At 40.1% G+C, this 18,639-nt stretch overlaps 1 protein-coding gene and 1 non-coding gene across 3 annotated transcripts in view; both read right to left on the bottom strand.

Moving 5' to 3' along the window:
* Positions 1-18,639, bottom strand: part of LOC109856993 (mucin-5AC) — a 39,987-nt gene that overhangs the window by 9,155 nt on the left and 12,193 nt on the right. For both annotated transcript variants that reach the window (XM_020432808.1, XM_020432809.1), the window contains exons 2-3: positions 5,248-5,305; positions 1,565-1,605 (exon numbers count right to left, since the gene is read on the bottom strand). In XM_020432808.1, coding sequence (XP_020288397.1) covers positions 1,565-1,605; positions 5,248-5,278 — 72 coding nt within the window. In that variant the 5' untranslated portion in view covers positions 5,279-5,305. The remainder of the gene's footprint in view (positions 1-1,564; positions 1,606-5,247; positions 5,306-18,639) is intronic.
* Trnaf-gaa lies at positions 7,111-7,183 on the bottom strand. Its single transcript has one exon. It is a non-coding gene; the product is annotated as a tRNA-Phe (tRNA).

Here is an 18,639-nt window from a genome sequence, read left to right as displayed (position 1 = left end):
CGTTTAAACGAGAGCGCAACGCGCGTATGCAGCATTGACTATTATCGATTTTGTGCGCGCGCGCGCGCGAGCCTACGCACGCACAAAATGCGAACGAATGCTCCTCTCGCCGTGCACACTGTGATGAAATTCGATACTGCAACACACATCCCGACGGGCACCGAAAGTTTGATTAAATTTCACTGGACTACGAGCGGTCGGCGGCGATCGCGCCGTTATACCTGCACACGCGTCGCGTGTAAATCACGACTAGCCGGTAAACGCGCATCCGGCCATGCGTTACCGAACATTGACCGTTTTGCGTCGCGTTTATTAGCTACGTTAAAACGGCGACTTCAAAGGGACTCTCACGAAAAAAAAAAAAAAAGAGAGTGCGTCGTAATTCCATTCTCGAGAGAGATTTTTCACGCGATCGCGGCGAACGAAAGAAGAATTTCGCGCGCGCTGTACTCGCGCGACCTTGTAATTAGACACGCGCGCACCGTAAATTAAAATCCGCGCGCGTTCACATCCATAAAGAGCGAGAGTAAGAAGAATCTCTCGTAATGTTCGTTCGTGGAAGAAAGAACTTGGCAACTTTACGCTTTATATCGGACGCGCAGTTGCCAGTATATATAGCGCGCGCGTTGCGCTTCGTCAGCATTCGATTTTCAAATCAAAATTGCCGCTCACGATCATCGTAAATCGTCGCAATAAACATCGCGCGCGCACGAATTGAAACTCGTGTGTGTGAGTTCGCGGAATTTCACGAAAGTTAAATTACATTATTTGAAATAAGGGCCGCGGAAGGACTTTAATTACTTAGTCGCTAATTAAGTTCGGCGTGCACGGAACCGTCTGATTGGAACCGCTCGGTCTTGAGATTAGCGCCAGCTTGAATATTTACGAGAACATCGTTAGAGAGAGAGAGAGAGAAAGAGAGACCGGTCTTTTAGTCTCTATAGAATTAGGAAAGTCAGTTCGATAAATATTCCAAAGGTATTTTTCAACTATCGACCAAACTCTCGCGCATCCGACAAATCCGCGAAAGTCACTTGTCGGAGGAGAGAGAGAGAGAGGATAATGGATGGAATATAAAGACTTTATCGTCCGCGTGCCAACTTCGCCAAGTGGAAGTCAGAATTTTAATATTAAAAAACTTGGAAAATATGACGAATTGTATTGAAAATTAACACTGCGTGGTAACTCAAACACACGGCTGTTCGTAGAAGAAGTGACATTGAAAGTAACGTAAAAAACCGGAACTAGAGTCATAAAATTAAATTTGCGATTCAACAAACCTAAAGTTTTTAGCCAACCGGGGAGAGATAAAAATATTTAATCGTTCTAATCATACGAAGTACTTACGTGCATAAAATCCGTTTTTAAATTCTGCGATATAACTCGATAAAATATTTTCTCGTCAATTATTTTTTAGTGTCATCATGATAATAATAATAAATATATTAAAGTTGCAGACGCGCGCAAAACAACGACGAAAGTTTGCGAATGTCATGTATATGACTTGCCGATTTTATATTTCTCGTGGGAAATGGTGTGAAAATTAAAGAAAGCACTGACTCACCCCTGCCTCGCAGTGACCGGGCGTGTAAGAAGCGGCGATATCTGAAAGTAGAAAGCCGGAATTAGCGTAGGGTGATTAAACAATCGTGCGCTTCGCTCTATGTGGAATAGAATTGGGTCGGAGAGGCGCGGTCGCGCTAAATCCGAGTGTTCTGTATAATACTACCTGTATTTTATAGCAACTGTATGACATATTTATACAACTGTATACATTCGTATGTGTGCGCAATCCGTGTGAGCGAAAACAACCATTGACTCGTCCCCCCGAGTCGTTTCCCATTGTTGGGAATAAAGAGCTTTTTATCAACGTACGAACACAAACCGGCAAAATCGCGCGATCGATACTTCCGCCTACAATCGCATGATGGAATTTTATATGTGGCAAAACTCTTTCCTGCAGCGTTGCTGCTATTTGTCTCCGTGTAAGCGCGCGAATGCGGGAAAAGGATCTAGCACACAACTATCGAACGTTGAGTCGAACTTGTCAAATTTTATTTCGACTCTCTCATGAGCAATTTTATCCCGCGCCAGGAGACAACTCGTTTTATATATTCGTCACAATGCGCGCGAGCCAAAATGCTTTTTTTCTCCTTTTTTTTCAAGAGTATAGCGCTTCGGATACTCGTCGATATATCGAGAACAACGTTACGCGTTGTTCGAGACCGAAACACACGTAGATGTACGAAAAATAAAAATAAACTCTCGAAAGCGAAGAAAAAAACTACGTTCATAAAAACACACTCACGTGTTGAAAATCTTTTTATACGCGGTAACGCTTTGAGAGTTTTTCATATTTTTGATTCATCTCTCGGTTTGCTTTTAATTATGCAAAATCTATTTCCTTACCGTTAAACAAATGCAAAAGTATTTTTTTTTTTTCTTGTTTTCATTCTTTCTTTGACGCTTTGATTGTATTTTTCTATCTGCATACGAAGATCGCAAGAAACGCAGTTTTATTTCCTTTGCTTTTAGTAATTAATTTCAAGAGAAGCTTTTTTTACACAAAGATAAACGTTAAAAGCTGGCAACGACGAGAAACTCGCGATGCGGTGGAAAATAATGCAATGTAAAAAAAAAAAAAGGTTGCAGCGGAAAAGTTTGCCGAAAGATTTTCGCAGTCGAGAGAAAGTGCATGATATCTATGCGACATGTGTAAACGAAACGTAAAAGCTCGCGCACGCGGAGTTCAGAGGTCGACGGAGGCCACACTTTGTTGTTCGATGTAACGATATTAGAAGTGTGTGCGCGCGCGGTATTTAATAATATCGCTGGGCAATTTGTGGAATCTGATTTTATATATTTCATCGTCGCGAGCACATATTTGGTTTGTCGTCGTCGTGTGTTGGTTTTTTATAAAGCTCTTTCGTCGTCTTTGTACGATCTGAGAATAAAAGCGCGTTCGAATATATAAATTATTTTAAAAGTGTAAACTCTCTCTCTTTTTGCGACAGAAATTGACAGAATCTGACGGTCGATCTTGTGGTTGTCACGAGCATTTTTTTGAAACCGGAATTTGTGAAGATAAAAAACGAACGACGTTTTAAAAATTTTCATTACAACACGGCGCGCTATTGAAAAATACAGAGACGCAACGCTCTGATAAAGATGAATAAAAAGTGATACGGGACGAGACGGGAGGAGAAGGTCGTAACTCTCGCACTCTCTCCGCGCGAAATTCTTTACGGGATCGCGGAAAAAAAACGTGCGAAGTTTCGCGCAAAGGTAAGCGACAAACTTTTTCACGACGATGAAAAATTTTCCGAGCGCATACTTGTGCGCTAAGTCCCTCCCGGATATCGAATCTCTCGCGTTTCCAACGAAGTAGTCGCGAAACTTTTCTACTTTGCTGTATGTCGAGAGGTTTCTCAAACGTTATTCGGTAGCTCCTTCACTTAATCCGATATCTCTCCATTCCCCGCTTATGAACTGTGCCGCGCGCGCGCGCGCGAGACGCATGACAAGCGTCGCGACAATAACGCGTTGCGGCACGCTTGAACTTGCGCATGAAATATTTCAAAAGCGCTCGCCGCGCTGTGCGAGATCTCAAAAACATGTATTTATTATTTTTCCTTCGCGCACATATCTCTCTCAAAGAGTTATTTAAGCAAAAATTTTTATTTCCTTCGCATGAGATCTATCTCTACCGAGATTATATTTGCATTGTTTAATAAAAGTGTCAATAGTATATTTGCGTTCCACATAGATAACGAAATTAGGCAGAAGAAGTATTTTTTTTTTTAACAAACTCGAAAAGATTATGATTAATTAATCGTTAATTAAAAATTCACGAAACAATAGATAGATGTGGAACTTTCATATATTAATGAGATGGCGTCTCGCGTGTATTGTTTGTTGAGTTTCTAAAGACGTTGTAACAATACTCTCTCGATCGAGATCGCGGGCACATCCCCGCGGGGGCTCTTGTTAATGAATATAAATTAATTGCGCCTCTCACGCTTTTCCCTTATACGCGGCGCTCTATCGAGTGTGCTATTTTCCCGAGTTGGGTACGTGGTTTCTTTCACGTATACATATATATATAAATGTCCACGCTAAAAAGGGATATAGAGAAAGGAAAATAAAAATCTCCATATTTCTCCGCGATGGAGGCAAACGACACGCGAGCGGTGACAAATGTCGCGCGAATGGCCGGTTAGTCAACAACATCGATCTTCCTGTACCGCAGATTGTGCCGTGCTCTCCTCCTCGATGCGGAGTGAAACGACGAGTAAACGACCATAAATCCCAGACCGAGAACGATCGCCTTCTCAGTGTCGGATTTACCTTCGCCGCGGAAGCGAATCCTTGACTTTATCCGCGACAGAGGATGCCACGGCGCTCCCACGCTTGTCGGAGAGAAATATATATATATATATATATTATATATATATATGCAAGATCGCCCCCGTAATTATCGGCCACCAAGCGCGGATGAGCAGCGTCGATACTAAGATATGGAAAAATAATAAATAAAAAAATATTGAGTAATCCCGCGGTACAATGGAGATTAATCGTTTGTCCACCGCGCGTCGACGATCATCGCTGCGAGGACGCGCAAATGCCATTTTGCCGATTGTATTCTCATGCTCTCATCGATTCTTTAGACACTAGACTGTGGAGGAACGGTAAAAAGAGAAAACGACAACGACGACGACGACGACGACGACGACGACTTGCAAGCCCGCGAGGAATTTTTATTTCGTCGATTTATTGCGCGAATGAATTGATTCATCGAGGAAAAACAAATCGCGCGAGAAAGACATATTGTATATATTGTAAAATAAATTTGTTCTCGTGTGTGTAATATATTTCAATTGATATTTGACGTTGCAAACAAACGCGAGAATGTCTTTGCAAAAATTAATTTACTTGTTTGAAAGAAAAAAGGACACGTACTTGTACAACGCACAAACAGACATTTTGCTACTAATTGTTATTTAATTCCAACAAAACGAATCTTTTTTTTTTTTTGGAAACACGATGTAGCTTGTATTTCGTAATCAGAGTGTTCGGTCAAAACTTTTGCGCGCAGTACATGCGGGATTGTTGGTCTTCCTCTGGGATTGGTCGGAGTTAAGTATTGTTGTCGGCTTATCAAAATCGCGCGCATCTGTGCGCGGGGATGTCTCAATGGGGAGAGAGAGAGAGAGAGCAGAAGAAGTGTTTCAACTATATAATACTTACATAGAAACAGACAGATCACGAGGCGTAACATGGTTGGCGCGGACCGTCAGTCACGACTCTGTAACATCAGGGAAGAATTTATGAACAAGGCGATAATATCGACATAATGTTCTCTCTTCTCGCACACAAACACAAAGTAATTCTTTTTTTTTAATCAATGAAACGAAACCACAAACAAAAGATCGCTCTTAATATGTGTGTGCGCAAACATATATGAAATAATAGAAATATTGAATTTTTTCTCTCTTGTGAACCAGATAAGGTGTCAAGCGCAACGGTAACCAAACAACAAAACGCTGTGTGTGTGTATATGAAAGTTCCCCCTCCGCGAAATATACCCGCCTTCAAGAGCAGAAATCTAATTAAGCGATAATTGTTCGAGAAGCGCGGCTCTCGTTTCGGAATAGAATCCCCGCGGGCAATATCGGTCTGTCGGTCGGTGAAGTAATAAAGCGAAGATAAGAGAAGGCGGTCACGTAGCTGAAATTTCAGGAGGAGAAACGCGCGTGCAAAGCTTCGATTCGAACAGAACCGAAGACGAAATAACTTGTTCTCTCGAATCGAATGAACGAGAATGAAGAATTAGTCGTGATATAAATATGCGGAGCGCTATTGCGCAACGCGGAGCCGCTGTTCTAATCTGATCTCTGTTGCAGCGATACACCTGTCAACATTACGCAAGAGATTATCGACTTCAATTTCGATCATTCGGCAAATGAACATTTAAGCAACGTATTAACATTAATGTACTAACATTTTTTATTTAATAATGTACAATTTTTTATGACGTTTGATGTTTTTTCACATTGTATAAAATACTTATCTTCATTTTCTTCAAAAAAAAAAAAAACCTATTTTGACAGTTTTGCCAGAAAAAATATTTTTCGAATAATTTTTATTAAAAAAATAGAATAGTGTCAGTTTATACAATTTCAAAAAACTTCTATTTTCCATATTATATATTTTCTAACTCGTTAAACGCAAAAAAAGATCTAACATTATCACTTTCAACGTACAACGGGGTTGCGTCATTTACGGACAAGTGTTCGCAATGAATGCATGTAATTGCAATTTGCGCGTATGATTCACTTACGCCCAAACCTATGCAGTTTACCGATTGATATTCACTGAACAGATCGGTGAATCGAGAATTACGTATTACCGGTCTCCTCTACACCGAGACAGTCATTATTATCGATATAATCGTATCCTTCTCACGCGAAATGATACAATCGCAGCCTGCGGCTAGGTCGACGGCTTTATGGGTAAAGCTCGTCAATAGGGAGAACTTCGATTCGCACACGTAATAATTTAATAATATCCGTTATTCAAGGTAAAACGTTGATTAATCGAATTAATTAAGATAAAGAAACGCTTCAAATTACTTATCTCTATTCAATTCGGTCTTTCGTGAATCTTTTTACGTTTGGTTGTAATTCCGAAAAACGTGGATATACCTGAGTTAATTAATAAAAATAATATACTATAACGCTACATGTATATAAATATTTATAGAATTATAAATATAAAAAAGTTCTACTTAGAGAGGAAAAAATATGCACGTTGTAATAAAAATGTAAATGCACATTATGATTAAATGTGTAAAATTAAAAAAAAAAATAAAACTTTTTTTAAAACAATTAAGAGATAATATTTTTATTAACATTATAAATGTAAATTGCACATTAAAAACTTTTGTAGTGTTTAATTTATAAAAATATTATTTCTCAATTATCTTATATGTGAGAATTTTTTCAACTCTTTTAAATTTTGGTTATTGAATGCGTATTTTTAATCTTTTACTATGCAATTTACATTAAAAAACAAAAAAATTACATTAAAAAAAAAAAAAAAAAAAAAATTTGCCGAAACCCGGGATCGAACCAGGGACATTTAGATCTTCAGTCTAACGCTCTCCCAACTGAGCTATTTCGGCTCGAGTATCCCACCGTCTCGGGGACTATCATAAGACGATCGTTCTCTGCGCTTCCTAGAGGTTGCAGGTTCTTGGGAAAAAAAAAAAAAAACAACTGTTGAAATCGAACCAGGAACATTTAGGTCTTCGATCTGACGCTCTTCTCCCAACTGAGCTATCATTCGACTCCGCAAGAAGCATAGCGAATGACCGTCTCACGATCGTCCCTGAGGTGATGGAGATATCCCTGAGCTGAAATAGCTCAAGCAGGAAAGCATTAGACCGAAACCCTAAATGTCCCAAGAAAGGAAAAATGAGTCTATTGTTCTTCTAAATGATCTAATCCGACTTGTGATTATACGTTTCGCAAACATTAAAATGATACGTAATTATGTTATCAACAAAGTTATGTTAATTAACTAAAAAAAAAAACTTAGTTGTATGTGTAATATACATGTAATCAAAATTGATATTAAAATAACGAGCGGACTACAATTTATTGTGCCTGCTAAATAAACAGGTGATTACACAATCATTTCTCAATGATGATGGAAATTTCGTGTATATAAATTTCATATTCAATACACGAACAAAATGCGCGCAAAATGGAACTGTACTGTATTGCAAAAAATGTTACAATTTAATTACCAAATGAGCGTCATACAAAATTAATTTTAAAACACACAGAAATATCTTCCGATCGGTAGCCGGACATAACGCGGAATGAAAAAATTATTTCAATAATTCTTTGCTTTCTTTTCGCCACCACAACCGTTGCCTGCCCCCCAATTTTTTTCGTCCGGAGAAGATCTCTAAATTACCGTGGAAATCGTTAGATGGGCGTCTTATTTCCAATGCAATTTAAGCAAAGTCCAACGACGCGATCACGACAAACGTCGTAATGACGTACTTTCACCGCGAACGAAGAAGACGAAGAAGAAAAACTAATCTTCTCTTTTCGGTCGTCAAACATCTGTAGATACATCCATCTGGGGGAGGAGCCTTTCGTCGATATCGTCGGGGACGACTCCACGTTGGAAATTCCACGGAAATCGTAGCGAATCAATCAAATTCCCCGGACGGGAAACCTCAGGGAAGTCTCGAGTAGGAGCTGATGCTGCCGCATTAGGAGAGGCAGAAAGGAAAATTGGAGATGTGGAGCAACAACTGATCAATTTCTATTCGAACGTGACGACGGAATCTTACGGGTAAGGTTGTAAAAAGAAAGCGACTTCCCCCCCAGACACAAAGAAAACGTTCGCGGCGAAGAGAGAAAATTAGCCACCCAAGCTCAAGGAGGCAACATTTCTTTCGGGGTCGCGCGGGCTTGTTCGTTTACCTCCGTATATGTGTGCGAAGTTCATGTTCACGTTCAAGTTGATGTACGAACAACTTGCGCGCGCGTTGTTACGTCTCTTTGGAGGCAATTTAAGTGTCTCGTTACCATATATATATATCAAAGGAAAACTGTGTTCAGACAAGTTGTAAAGAGCGCGGCAACAAAACGTATTCTCTATATTGTTATTATTACAAAGTGCGATACGTTGCGGTGATTTAGATGCGATAACGATAAACTACTCGCTGACAAGAAATTTGCATTTTCACCGCACGAAAGTGCGCGTGCGCGCCATTCATCTCAAAAAAAATCGCGACCCGACGGTAAGTACGAGCTGCTGCACGTATGCGCATCGCGAATCGAATACGTAACCCCTGTGTGTATCTTCTTCCTAGGAAGAAGATCGCGCACGACATCAAACCACACATCGCAGGACCGGAATGAAAGTTTTTACTTTCGTTCGATGTGATATTAAAGCGCCCGTGAGAGAGAGAGAGAGAGAGAGCATCACCGCGCGAAAAAAAAGCGCGGGTTGCGCGATGAAAATCCCGCAAGGCAAGGGAAGAGGATGAAACGCATGTGTGTATTGGCTCTTCGAGCACCGGTCGAGGAAATGCGGAGCGATTAATGAACTTTTTTTTTTTTTTTTTTTTTACGGGAAAGAAAGTGAGAAACGAGCACCGGTTTGAGAGAAGCCGTCCGTTTGAGCGACTCAAAGTCGCTCTCTGGAGTTCAATCGCTTTCTCTATCGTAAATTATATTAGTACGGTCGATATGTGGTTTTTCAAGGCGTATAATTAATATTTAACTGTGAATGTTTCAAATATATTGGCCTTTTGGTAAGGACTGACTCCGAACGTGTGCAAGTTAAATAATTCCTTTTCAACGCGATGCACGCGCGCTGCATCTTGAACCAGCAGGCGCACCACCCCACCGCGGCAGCTTTTATTTTTTTTTCCTAACGTGCACCGTATCGAAAAATTCGAGCTATTATTTGCGCCGCTCTCTCTCTCTCTCTCTTGTTTTCATTATTCAATGGCGCGGGCGGCGAAGTTTATCGTGTCGCTTCTCTCATTAAAAAAAGTCGCGAGGTGCACTCCGCCTCGTGACATCGTCACGTATCGCGATAAAATTGGCGCAAAATTGCCACGTAAGCGGAAGAAACGTCGCAGTTATTGTCGAGCGCACCAGTGGTTGACCTTTAAATATGAAAAGCCTCCGGTACCGACGCTTCGCCTCAACTTTCACCTTTCCGCGTATAAACGAAGACGAGCTCGTGCGGGATCATCCTTGAGAACGTTTCTTGCTGTGAGCGAAAACACTTTCGTGTCGTTTCTTTCTCTCTCTCTCTCTCTCTCTCTCTCTCTCTCTGTGAAGTCATGCTCGTGGTTCTCTTTGTGCGCAGTCGTATATACATATTTCGCGAAATAACTGAAATAATATCAACGTGCTATATCATTGCTATTCTGCCGAATTGCGAAGCGTGCATGCGAACGGTGTCGCACAATCGTTTGCATTTGACAGCGTGTTTCGCGCACACATACGTGTTCCCGCACTGCAAATCAATAAAATAAAAGCACAAAAAAAAAACCATTTCAGCAAGTCAAAATGAATTTATTTGTAGAAAATTTGTCCATAAGAGACAAATTAAAATTCACACGTGTGTGTTAGGCGTATACTTTTATTGTAAACAATAAATAGTTATAACGTACAATAAAAGACACATACAATAATGGCGGCGCGCGTCGATCAATCAATTGTCACATTAATCAGTCAATCTATTCATTATTTTTTTACTAATTATTTTTTATTATTGTTGTTTGCAATAAATGTCACTCAATGGATGAATTGTTTAATAAAAAAACAAAAACTCATTTAATGTTAAAGTTCACCGACGTCTTGTGACGTTAATCTTTTTCTTAATTGTATTTCGCGGAACTTTTATCACATTGTAATATATCTATTAATTAATTTATATATATATATATATATATATATATAGAGAGAGAGAGAGAGGGGGATGGAATAATGGTTTCAACATGCAATATCGGGATGACGTCATTTTGATAATTAAACTATTAATAAAAAAAAAATTGGTTAATTAACTTAACTAATCCGTAATTATTATAATGACGGGAGAACAAAATAATTGAAAAGTGTTGAGACATTACATGCTAAATTATGTCGGATAGCATTACGCTAACCGTTATGCATTCGTGATTCTGGCCGGTCGAGCGTATATAGACACGCGTGCAGACGAACTTCAAAATTACTGCACGCAAACAGAGACCCGGGTAGATATATAGGTATGCATCTCTCGCTTTTCGTTTCGAACGAACATTTTCGCGTCGGACTGGACTGCTAATTGCGCAACGGAACAACCGAATGCACGCAATTCGTGTGAAAAATCCACAAACTAACAGTTAGTTCGCGCACAATGCGTTTGTTTTTCTATTTCTAAAGAGCTTGCCAAAATGCCGCTCTTACGAGAAATAGACTTCGTCTCTCTTTTGCATTTATCAGTGCCAACACGCGATATAATTACTCCCGTGACATATTGCGCACGCGAGTTTCGCAATCGTCGTTAGGTTGCGTGTCAAAATCAACGAACAACCATCGACGACCGAAAGTGAAATCAGCGAGACACCCTAAGTAAGTAGTTGAGCAATCGCTTAATTCGAAATATTAAAGACTATCTTACGCGCGCGCGTAATATCGCGTAATCTCACGTTGTGATGTCTCGATTAGAGGGAGTGAGCAGGCGGACGCGCAGGGACGACGAAAAGCCCGGGGATTTTCGCCAAGACAGGGAGGGGAATCGTCATTTGTCGTCAGTCACGACTGTGAAAACGGGCCGTCATTAGGGGCGGTCTAGGAATTTCGAATTCCTGACGATTCTCTCGGTTGCCGGCGACCGATTATTATTTTAATTCGCTTCGTGGCTGCTCGCAATCGTTCTTGTGTGCCAAACGAAAACCGAGAGAGGGGAGCTTCCAACTCAACGTATAAACAACATCCCTAATTGTGCCGCTAATTATCAGCGGTTTATGAAAACGGTTTATTCCAATTTCTCTTCTGGTGTGAAGTTGTGATAATGTAGATTATCGTCACCTACATTCTCGCGCGCGCTTTCGGGCGTTCACATGATGAAAACGTGTACCGCACAATTTCATACAAAAGTCCATTTTCTTCGTTGTGAACATGAAGAATTAAACACGTTCGAAATCTAAAGCGGTTTTGACGTCTAATTTAAGAGAGACGATAAATCGCGGAGAGATTATTCTCGCTCGTTCTATTTCGCTTTGCGACGAGAGAGAGAGAGAGAGAGAAATTCCGCAACTCCGCCGTACGATTCGATCTTCCAGGTTTATCAGAGAACACCGAGACGAGAACGGACCGCACTCCCGAATGGCCGAGAAAGTGCGACTCTCCGGCTGTTCCATCCGGGCTTACGAGCCGCAGCTTCGCCGCGTCGAACTTCGCTGCTCATTAATGGAGCGCTTAATGTGGCGCGCACAACGCCCGCCGCAGATACAGTTCTGCATGTGAATGCAAAATGTCTCGGAAGTCGCGCACTTTCTCCACCACAAAGTCTCTTAGGAAATTTCCCGGCAAATTTATACAATGCGCCGCCTCGTAGAGCACATCTCTCGTCTTCTTTCTTTCTTTTTTTTTTTTTTTATATAAATAATAAAAAATTATCCGTAACATTTTGCAAATTATACTTTTTGACGCTTTGAGAACAAAAACGTTTTTTTAGTTTTTGTTCCGTTAATTTTTTTTTTTTTTCAAAAATTTACTCGGTTAACAATGAAATTTCAATTTAAAATTTACGTGCAAAATTGTTGAATGTTAAAAATAAAAACGTTGCGAGATTTGTGTTTTTTTTCGAATTTAATTGTATTTGTTTTAAAATAAAAAACATCTGCAAAAATGTGCAACATGCCGGACAAAAAAAAAAAAAAAAAACAGAATTCACAAAACGTCAATGGTCTATAAATGTTAGCCGCGATGTGTTTTCGACTTTTAATTTAAAAAATGATTTGTTGCTACTACCTAGTATGATACACGTTAAAACTAATTTTTTCCCGCATCTAAAACGTACGCACACATTTTACATTACATTCACGGGTTACGTGTACGCGTGTTGTAAAAAAATATCGCACATTTCATCGTAAAAATATTGCGCGCGATTGTAAACCGAACGAGATTGTAACGCGCGAATTTAAGTTCTCTCACTAATGCAAGATGTGAATTAACTTTCTCGAAACAAACATTTTGCGGTTTTTGAAATGATGATCCGCGTTTAACACCTCTCTCTAATAAGCGATACTGCGTACACGGCAGGCGAGCTGCCGCCACCGCCGCCGACGCCGCCGCGGTTAATTAGAAACTTAGAAAGTAATGACGCGGATGAGATAATTGTTACGTCGCCGAGTTTCCGCGTGGCGTATACTTTCAAGCGTCTTCCTTTTCTTTGTCGCGGCACATTTCTCCCGTGTTTACGGAGTTACACTTCAGTTCGTCCGATGCGTTTCTCCGACGCGCAATGCGCTCGTTAGCTTATCGTTGCCATCTGGCGTCTTCCGCGCTGAATAGCGATTGGGAAAGAATATATATACCGGGAGGATGGGTCAGGTCTCCTCACGTACACACACACACACGTATTTTTATATTATCTCGAATTTCACGCGATAACTCGCAGCTTTGGTGAGGCGAAAGTAAATAAAAAAAAAAATCTAATTGGAGGGTGAGAAAGAAAAAGAGATACGGGGAGAGAAATCAATGAGAGAATCCTTTTAATGGTGGATTTAACCTTAGTGCGATTACGTCAGAGCGTCAATTTGTTTCTTCAACGCACACACACGTCGAGAAAGTTCACGGTTTATCGCACGCCCTTTTCGAAAATAATAAAAAAATTAAGGAAAAAAAACGAATCAAACGAAGGAGTCGAGTCCCTTTTGTGTTTTCGTCAAGTTGGACGCGCTGACATTCATACGGAAAAAAAAAACAACAAACAAGCAACGGAAGGAGAGAAAAAATATAATTGGATGTAATAGAAGAAGATTTGATTGCGCACCTTGCGCACGTCATCGGTTAACAATGCAAATGCAAGCAATGCGACTGTCGAATCCGTAATTTAATTAAAACAAGAAACAGCAATTGCTCCTCTATTAGAACTAATAACGAAGTCCCATTTGTTCGCGATTGCGACATCAAAGTTTGATGTGCGATTACTCATATTCTTCTCACATTGTAAGCGAACAAATATAGAACACACAAATGGAGAGAGATGATAAATCTCATTTAATTAACAATCCCCAGAAGAGCATTCTCTTATTGGCTTAAAATTGTTTTTATGTAACATATTTATTTGTTTGTTCGAAGCGTTTCGTTTTTTGTATATTTTTATACATCGTATAAATCATATATTAAAAACATTTTATTGATTTTCTTTCCTTCTCTCTCTCTCTCTCTCTCTCTCGATAATGGAATAAGTTTATTGTTACTGACACAAATATATCAACGTTTCACGTCACAAAACGGACAAAATGGTTTCTACTTCATTATCTCTGCGTGGTGATTTTTTGTTTTTTTTTTTTTTAGATAAAAATAAAAATCGCGTCGCGCAAATAGTTGCGGATTATTTTCAAAAATAAAAATAAATAAATTCGAGAAAAATAATACGGCAACGAAGATGTATCAGTCTTGTCGATCAACAGAACCGAAATCCCGTCTCGTTGAAGAGAAACGCTCGATCCCACAGTTTAATCGACACAATGTAAATGATCGATTACCGTTCTACATGATGCGCAACAGAAACAAAAAAAAAAAAAAACGAAGCGAGCACAGACGAGGAGGAGGCAGAGGAGAAGGAGAGACGGTGGCGTGCAAGCAACCGTGGAAAGGACGAGGGGCCTCGCTCGCGCCGGTTGGCGGTTTTTCGCAATCAGCGCGGGTGATTACTTCCTCTATAGCTCCTCACGGAGTATCGGCGGCACGAGAAGGACCGAGAAGAAGAAGAAGAAGAAGAAGAAGCCCCCGCACATTTTCTGGGATCGCCATGGCATTTCGTCGTACGAAACAAGATAATCGCGCGCGAGTGTGCTTTAAGTGATCCTCGTTCAAGGCAATAAAGCGACTATCACGGCGGCGTGGTATCGAATTTTAAAAACGTACCGTGTAATTCCGCGTATGTTCTATTAGAAGAGGAAAATTTTTTTTATACCGATACTCGGTACACCCGGTTGTTATTGTTATTACGAAATACGTTCCTCGTCGCAGCTGGTTTTTCGTGTCGATTAGGCTCCGGTGAAAAAGCCGCGACTCGTGTGATTATGACATGGCGAAAGGTCGGCCGGCGATCGGAAAGCCGAAATCAGCCAACGAACGCGGATCACGACACGGAGAGATCCTTTGCCACCTCCTCGTTGTGTTACGTTTAATCGCACGGTTCGCTTTCGTAACGACCCGTCATGTTATCGCGCTACCGGTCATACCGTAATTGAGGACCCGCCGACCTCCTAGCTCATAATCCGCGCTGTAATAGCAACGGTGTTTTTAATTTCCGCCATCATATTCCGCGGGCATCGTGGATTCGCGAAACGAATCAATCGATATAGCGATCACAGATGACGGAGACGTGTTGCCGTTATTATTAACGATTGTTCCACGTGACGCGTTAAGCTATTAGATGCATTATTAGCTTAAGCAGATGTTGCAGTTCCCTAGCTGCGCTTCTGTCTTGCGCGCGGTTCACGCGGCTGGAATTTGTAATATCGCAGAACCCGCCGCACAACTACGTATAATATTTACTAATCAGCTTTAACTCAATATTTGGACGAGATAATAAAAACTCTGCGATAACATCTTGTTGTTATTTTCCCGGAAAATTAAAAACCTGTTTTTCATTAAGTTTATATTAAAAAAAAAAAAAAAGGACAAAAAAAGCAAAAAGAAAATATCATTACGGACAAGCGATATTAATGGAAAATTGAAAACATTATTAAACATCATTTATATTGTAAACACACATTAAAAGAGCGCGCGGGTGGCTATGTATATTTTATATTACATTTTAATTTTCTCACAAAATTGGGTTTCGTTTGAAAATATAAGAGAAAATATAAGAGAAGTATCAAATGATTCGGTGAATTCGCGATAAGATGTTAAATGCAACGGAAGGTCGAGTACTATCGGAAATAGTACCAATGTAAATAGAAGATGAGAGAGAGAGAGAGAGAGAGAGACACAGTTGGTATCGATCATTTTGTTAAATTCGATGCGGTTATGTTGACTTAGTCGTGAGAGCACTTGCGCGTCTGTGAACACACACATAGAAATAAATCTTCAAAGGTATTCACGCCTAACGTGGGTTTGTATGTAAATGCAAAACATACAAGTGAGAAAAGATAGCGTATAGCGACTAGCGTGTACCACATGTACTTAGATACCCGTTGATGTTCTACATGGTTTCGAGATTGAAACTCGAGAAAAAGTAAAAAAAAAAAGAAAAAAACATTAACAAACTCGCGCGTTAAAGCTAAGTACCAACAAATATAAATAATGTCCTTCCGAAAAAGTTTATGTAAACACATGACAATTTAATACGTCAAATTGTCTAGTTCGTGTCCGACGGAATTTTATTCGCTTTCGTTAAAAAAAAAAATATTTTTTTAAAAAACACCGGGGTCTCAGCGCAAATATTAAAATTTGATTTGATCAGTGTCGCTGAAAAAAAAAAAAAAACGCGTTCAAAGTTTTGACAAACATTTGCTCTGAAAAACTTCTTCCTCTGCGTAATGTTCCGACCGAAAACGAACGAAATCGGAAGTTTGACATCGAATCAAATTACGTCATTTGAATAGATTACGTCGTGTGGTTGCGAAAATCGTCAACTGTATAAGTACTCGGTCAACTCGCTCAACGACCTATAAATTCGGCACGGAAATTATCGGTGTGTTTTCAAAAAGTGCGCGGAGATCCTTGACTCAAAGAGCGATGCGGACTCAAAATGGTACAGATTTCACATTTGATCGGTATATATATTAGCGAGCGACGCTAATCGCTCGAGTGCTCGCGAATGAGTCGTTCGAGAGCCAATAAAATCGGAAATGTCGCTTCCGGCACAGAATCCTCGGCTTTTCCCATTCCGCAAACAAGGATTTTTCCTCCCTTTCTCTCTCTCTCCTTCCTTTTTCTCTTTCCTTCCCTCAACGTCGTCAATTCTCCTTTTTCTCAGATCGCCGGATCAATCGGTGGCGAAACGAGGTCTTTAAACAAGTAGAGTACGAGGCAGAATTTCCTTCCCGTGCAACCAATTCGGTGTGAGAGAAAGGAAGAGAGCGTTGCCCAAGCAGCACGCCGCGCGCTACGTGGAACAGGAACGTAATTATTATCGCCGGGTTACGTATTCGGATATTCTTCCGCTCGTCGAATCTTCTCACATACTACGCCAACGCGCATAGACGCGCTCGGAACAATGGCTTGGCCTCAGGAGCGATTCCCATATTATGCAAATGCCAACGCTCTCCCCTGCTCTGTCGTTCACCCCGCGTCCCGCTCTAACGTCTCTTCTCGTCTCTCTCGTCTCTTCTGCCTCAATAGAACGATAGTTATATGCTGATTTGGAACACTTGAGAACGATAATTACATCCAATTGAGTTAACAATGATTATTAGCCAGAACAGCTTTTACGAGCGTGTTAAATATTGTGATTTATTTTTACGATCTTGGGCTTCTTCTCCTACTGCGCGCGCGCTTTTCGAAAAATCTTTGACATTTATTTTAACATAAAAAATACGATATATATTTTTTTTTGAAAAAACGGTCTCGTGTTATTTTGCGAAATAAATGAAATAACGAGTCGATTTTTAAAATGTTTCATACTCGCTCCGCGCGAGCTTCACTCGGACGCATTCGCTTATGGTAATACAGACCTCGATACCGCAACTCAATCGAAGGGCGGACGTTCTCGTAATCAACTCCGAAATTGCGAATCGCGTTAACTCCCAAATGCAATTTTCTCGCATGGAAAAAACTATCTCATAATTATGTGTGGAGAAAATTTCTCTCTTTCTCTCTCTTTCTCTCGGCTATATCCGAATTCGTCGTGAGCCGCTTTGCTAACTGCAAATGCAGATATAAAATATTCACAAGCAGCGCACAAACCAGATGCATGATGTGAACAACGTTTATCCAATATTGAAACGCGTTTATGCCCGTACCTAAATTTGTATATTTATCATCGTTATTTGATACTTTTAGCAAATAGAAAATAATTTATTCTGCATATTGGAGTTTCCTGTAACAAATTATACAAATTATCAACGCAAATAGAAAATACAAACGCGAGAGTTTTTGTTGATCCGCGCTTGTCGTCGTTTTGCTCGTTGCGACTTTTTTCTTTTTTTTTTTTTTTTCGAACGCACGTGTCATTATCATCACGGTATCCGCGTATTCAAATCCCTAAGGTCGTTTTGCTTTTCGAACTGCCAATTTTCGCTCTCAGGGTATTACATTTTCTCATATTGAGTCACTGTGTCGCAAGCTCTGCGCGGAGGACTCGTGTAATCTCATGTTTTGAATTAAGGGAAATGACGCAATCGCGAGTAAAAGAAGGAGGAAGGCCGCGCCACAAAATTTTTCGAAATACCAAGTGTCTTAGCAAGAAATTATGAAAGTTTCGCCTTCGACGAAAAAAATTCGCATCAGTGGATCAGAAAAACAGATAATAAGCCAGAAGCTATTATATTCGGCGGATTCGTTGGTGAGATTCTTATTCTCTCCTTCCTCGATGGAGAGGCAATTGCCATTGTCCCTGGCAACGCGCGCGAGATTAGAACTTTTGAACAATCTCGTACAGTCGCAAATTATTAAAAAAAAAAAACCTAGAAAAAAGCCAATTTTTTGAATTAGGAAATAAATCTGCGTAACACGTGAAAAGACCACGCGAACCGATGCGTTTCATTAAAATATTTTCAATTTTCTCTTAATATATGTTTTGTTACGTCAAAATTGATTAAAATCAAAGTTTCAATCATTTTCTCTTTTTAGATTATATTTAATTTGAAATATGATACACCGTTGTGTCGTTTTATTAAATAACATATAAAATGAAAATTAAACAGTGCAATAATAG

The sequence above is a fragment of the Pseudomyrmex gracilis genome, unplaced genomic scaffold (genome assembly GCF_002006095.1).
Source record: "Pseudomyrmex gracilis isolate BER0280 unplaced genomic scaffold, ASM200609v1 scaffold_139, whole genome shotgun sequence".
NCBI lineage: Eukaryota > Metazoa > Arthropoda > Insecta > Hymenoptera > Formicidae > Pseudomyrmex > Pseudomyrmex gracilis.
This window is presented reverse-complemented; position numbering and strand designations above follow the sequence as displayed.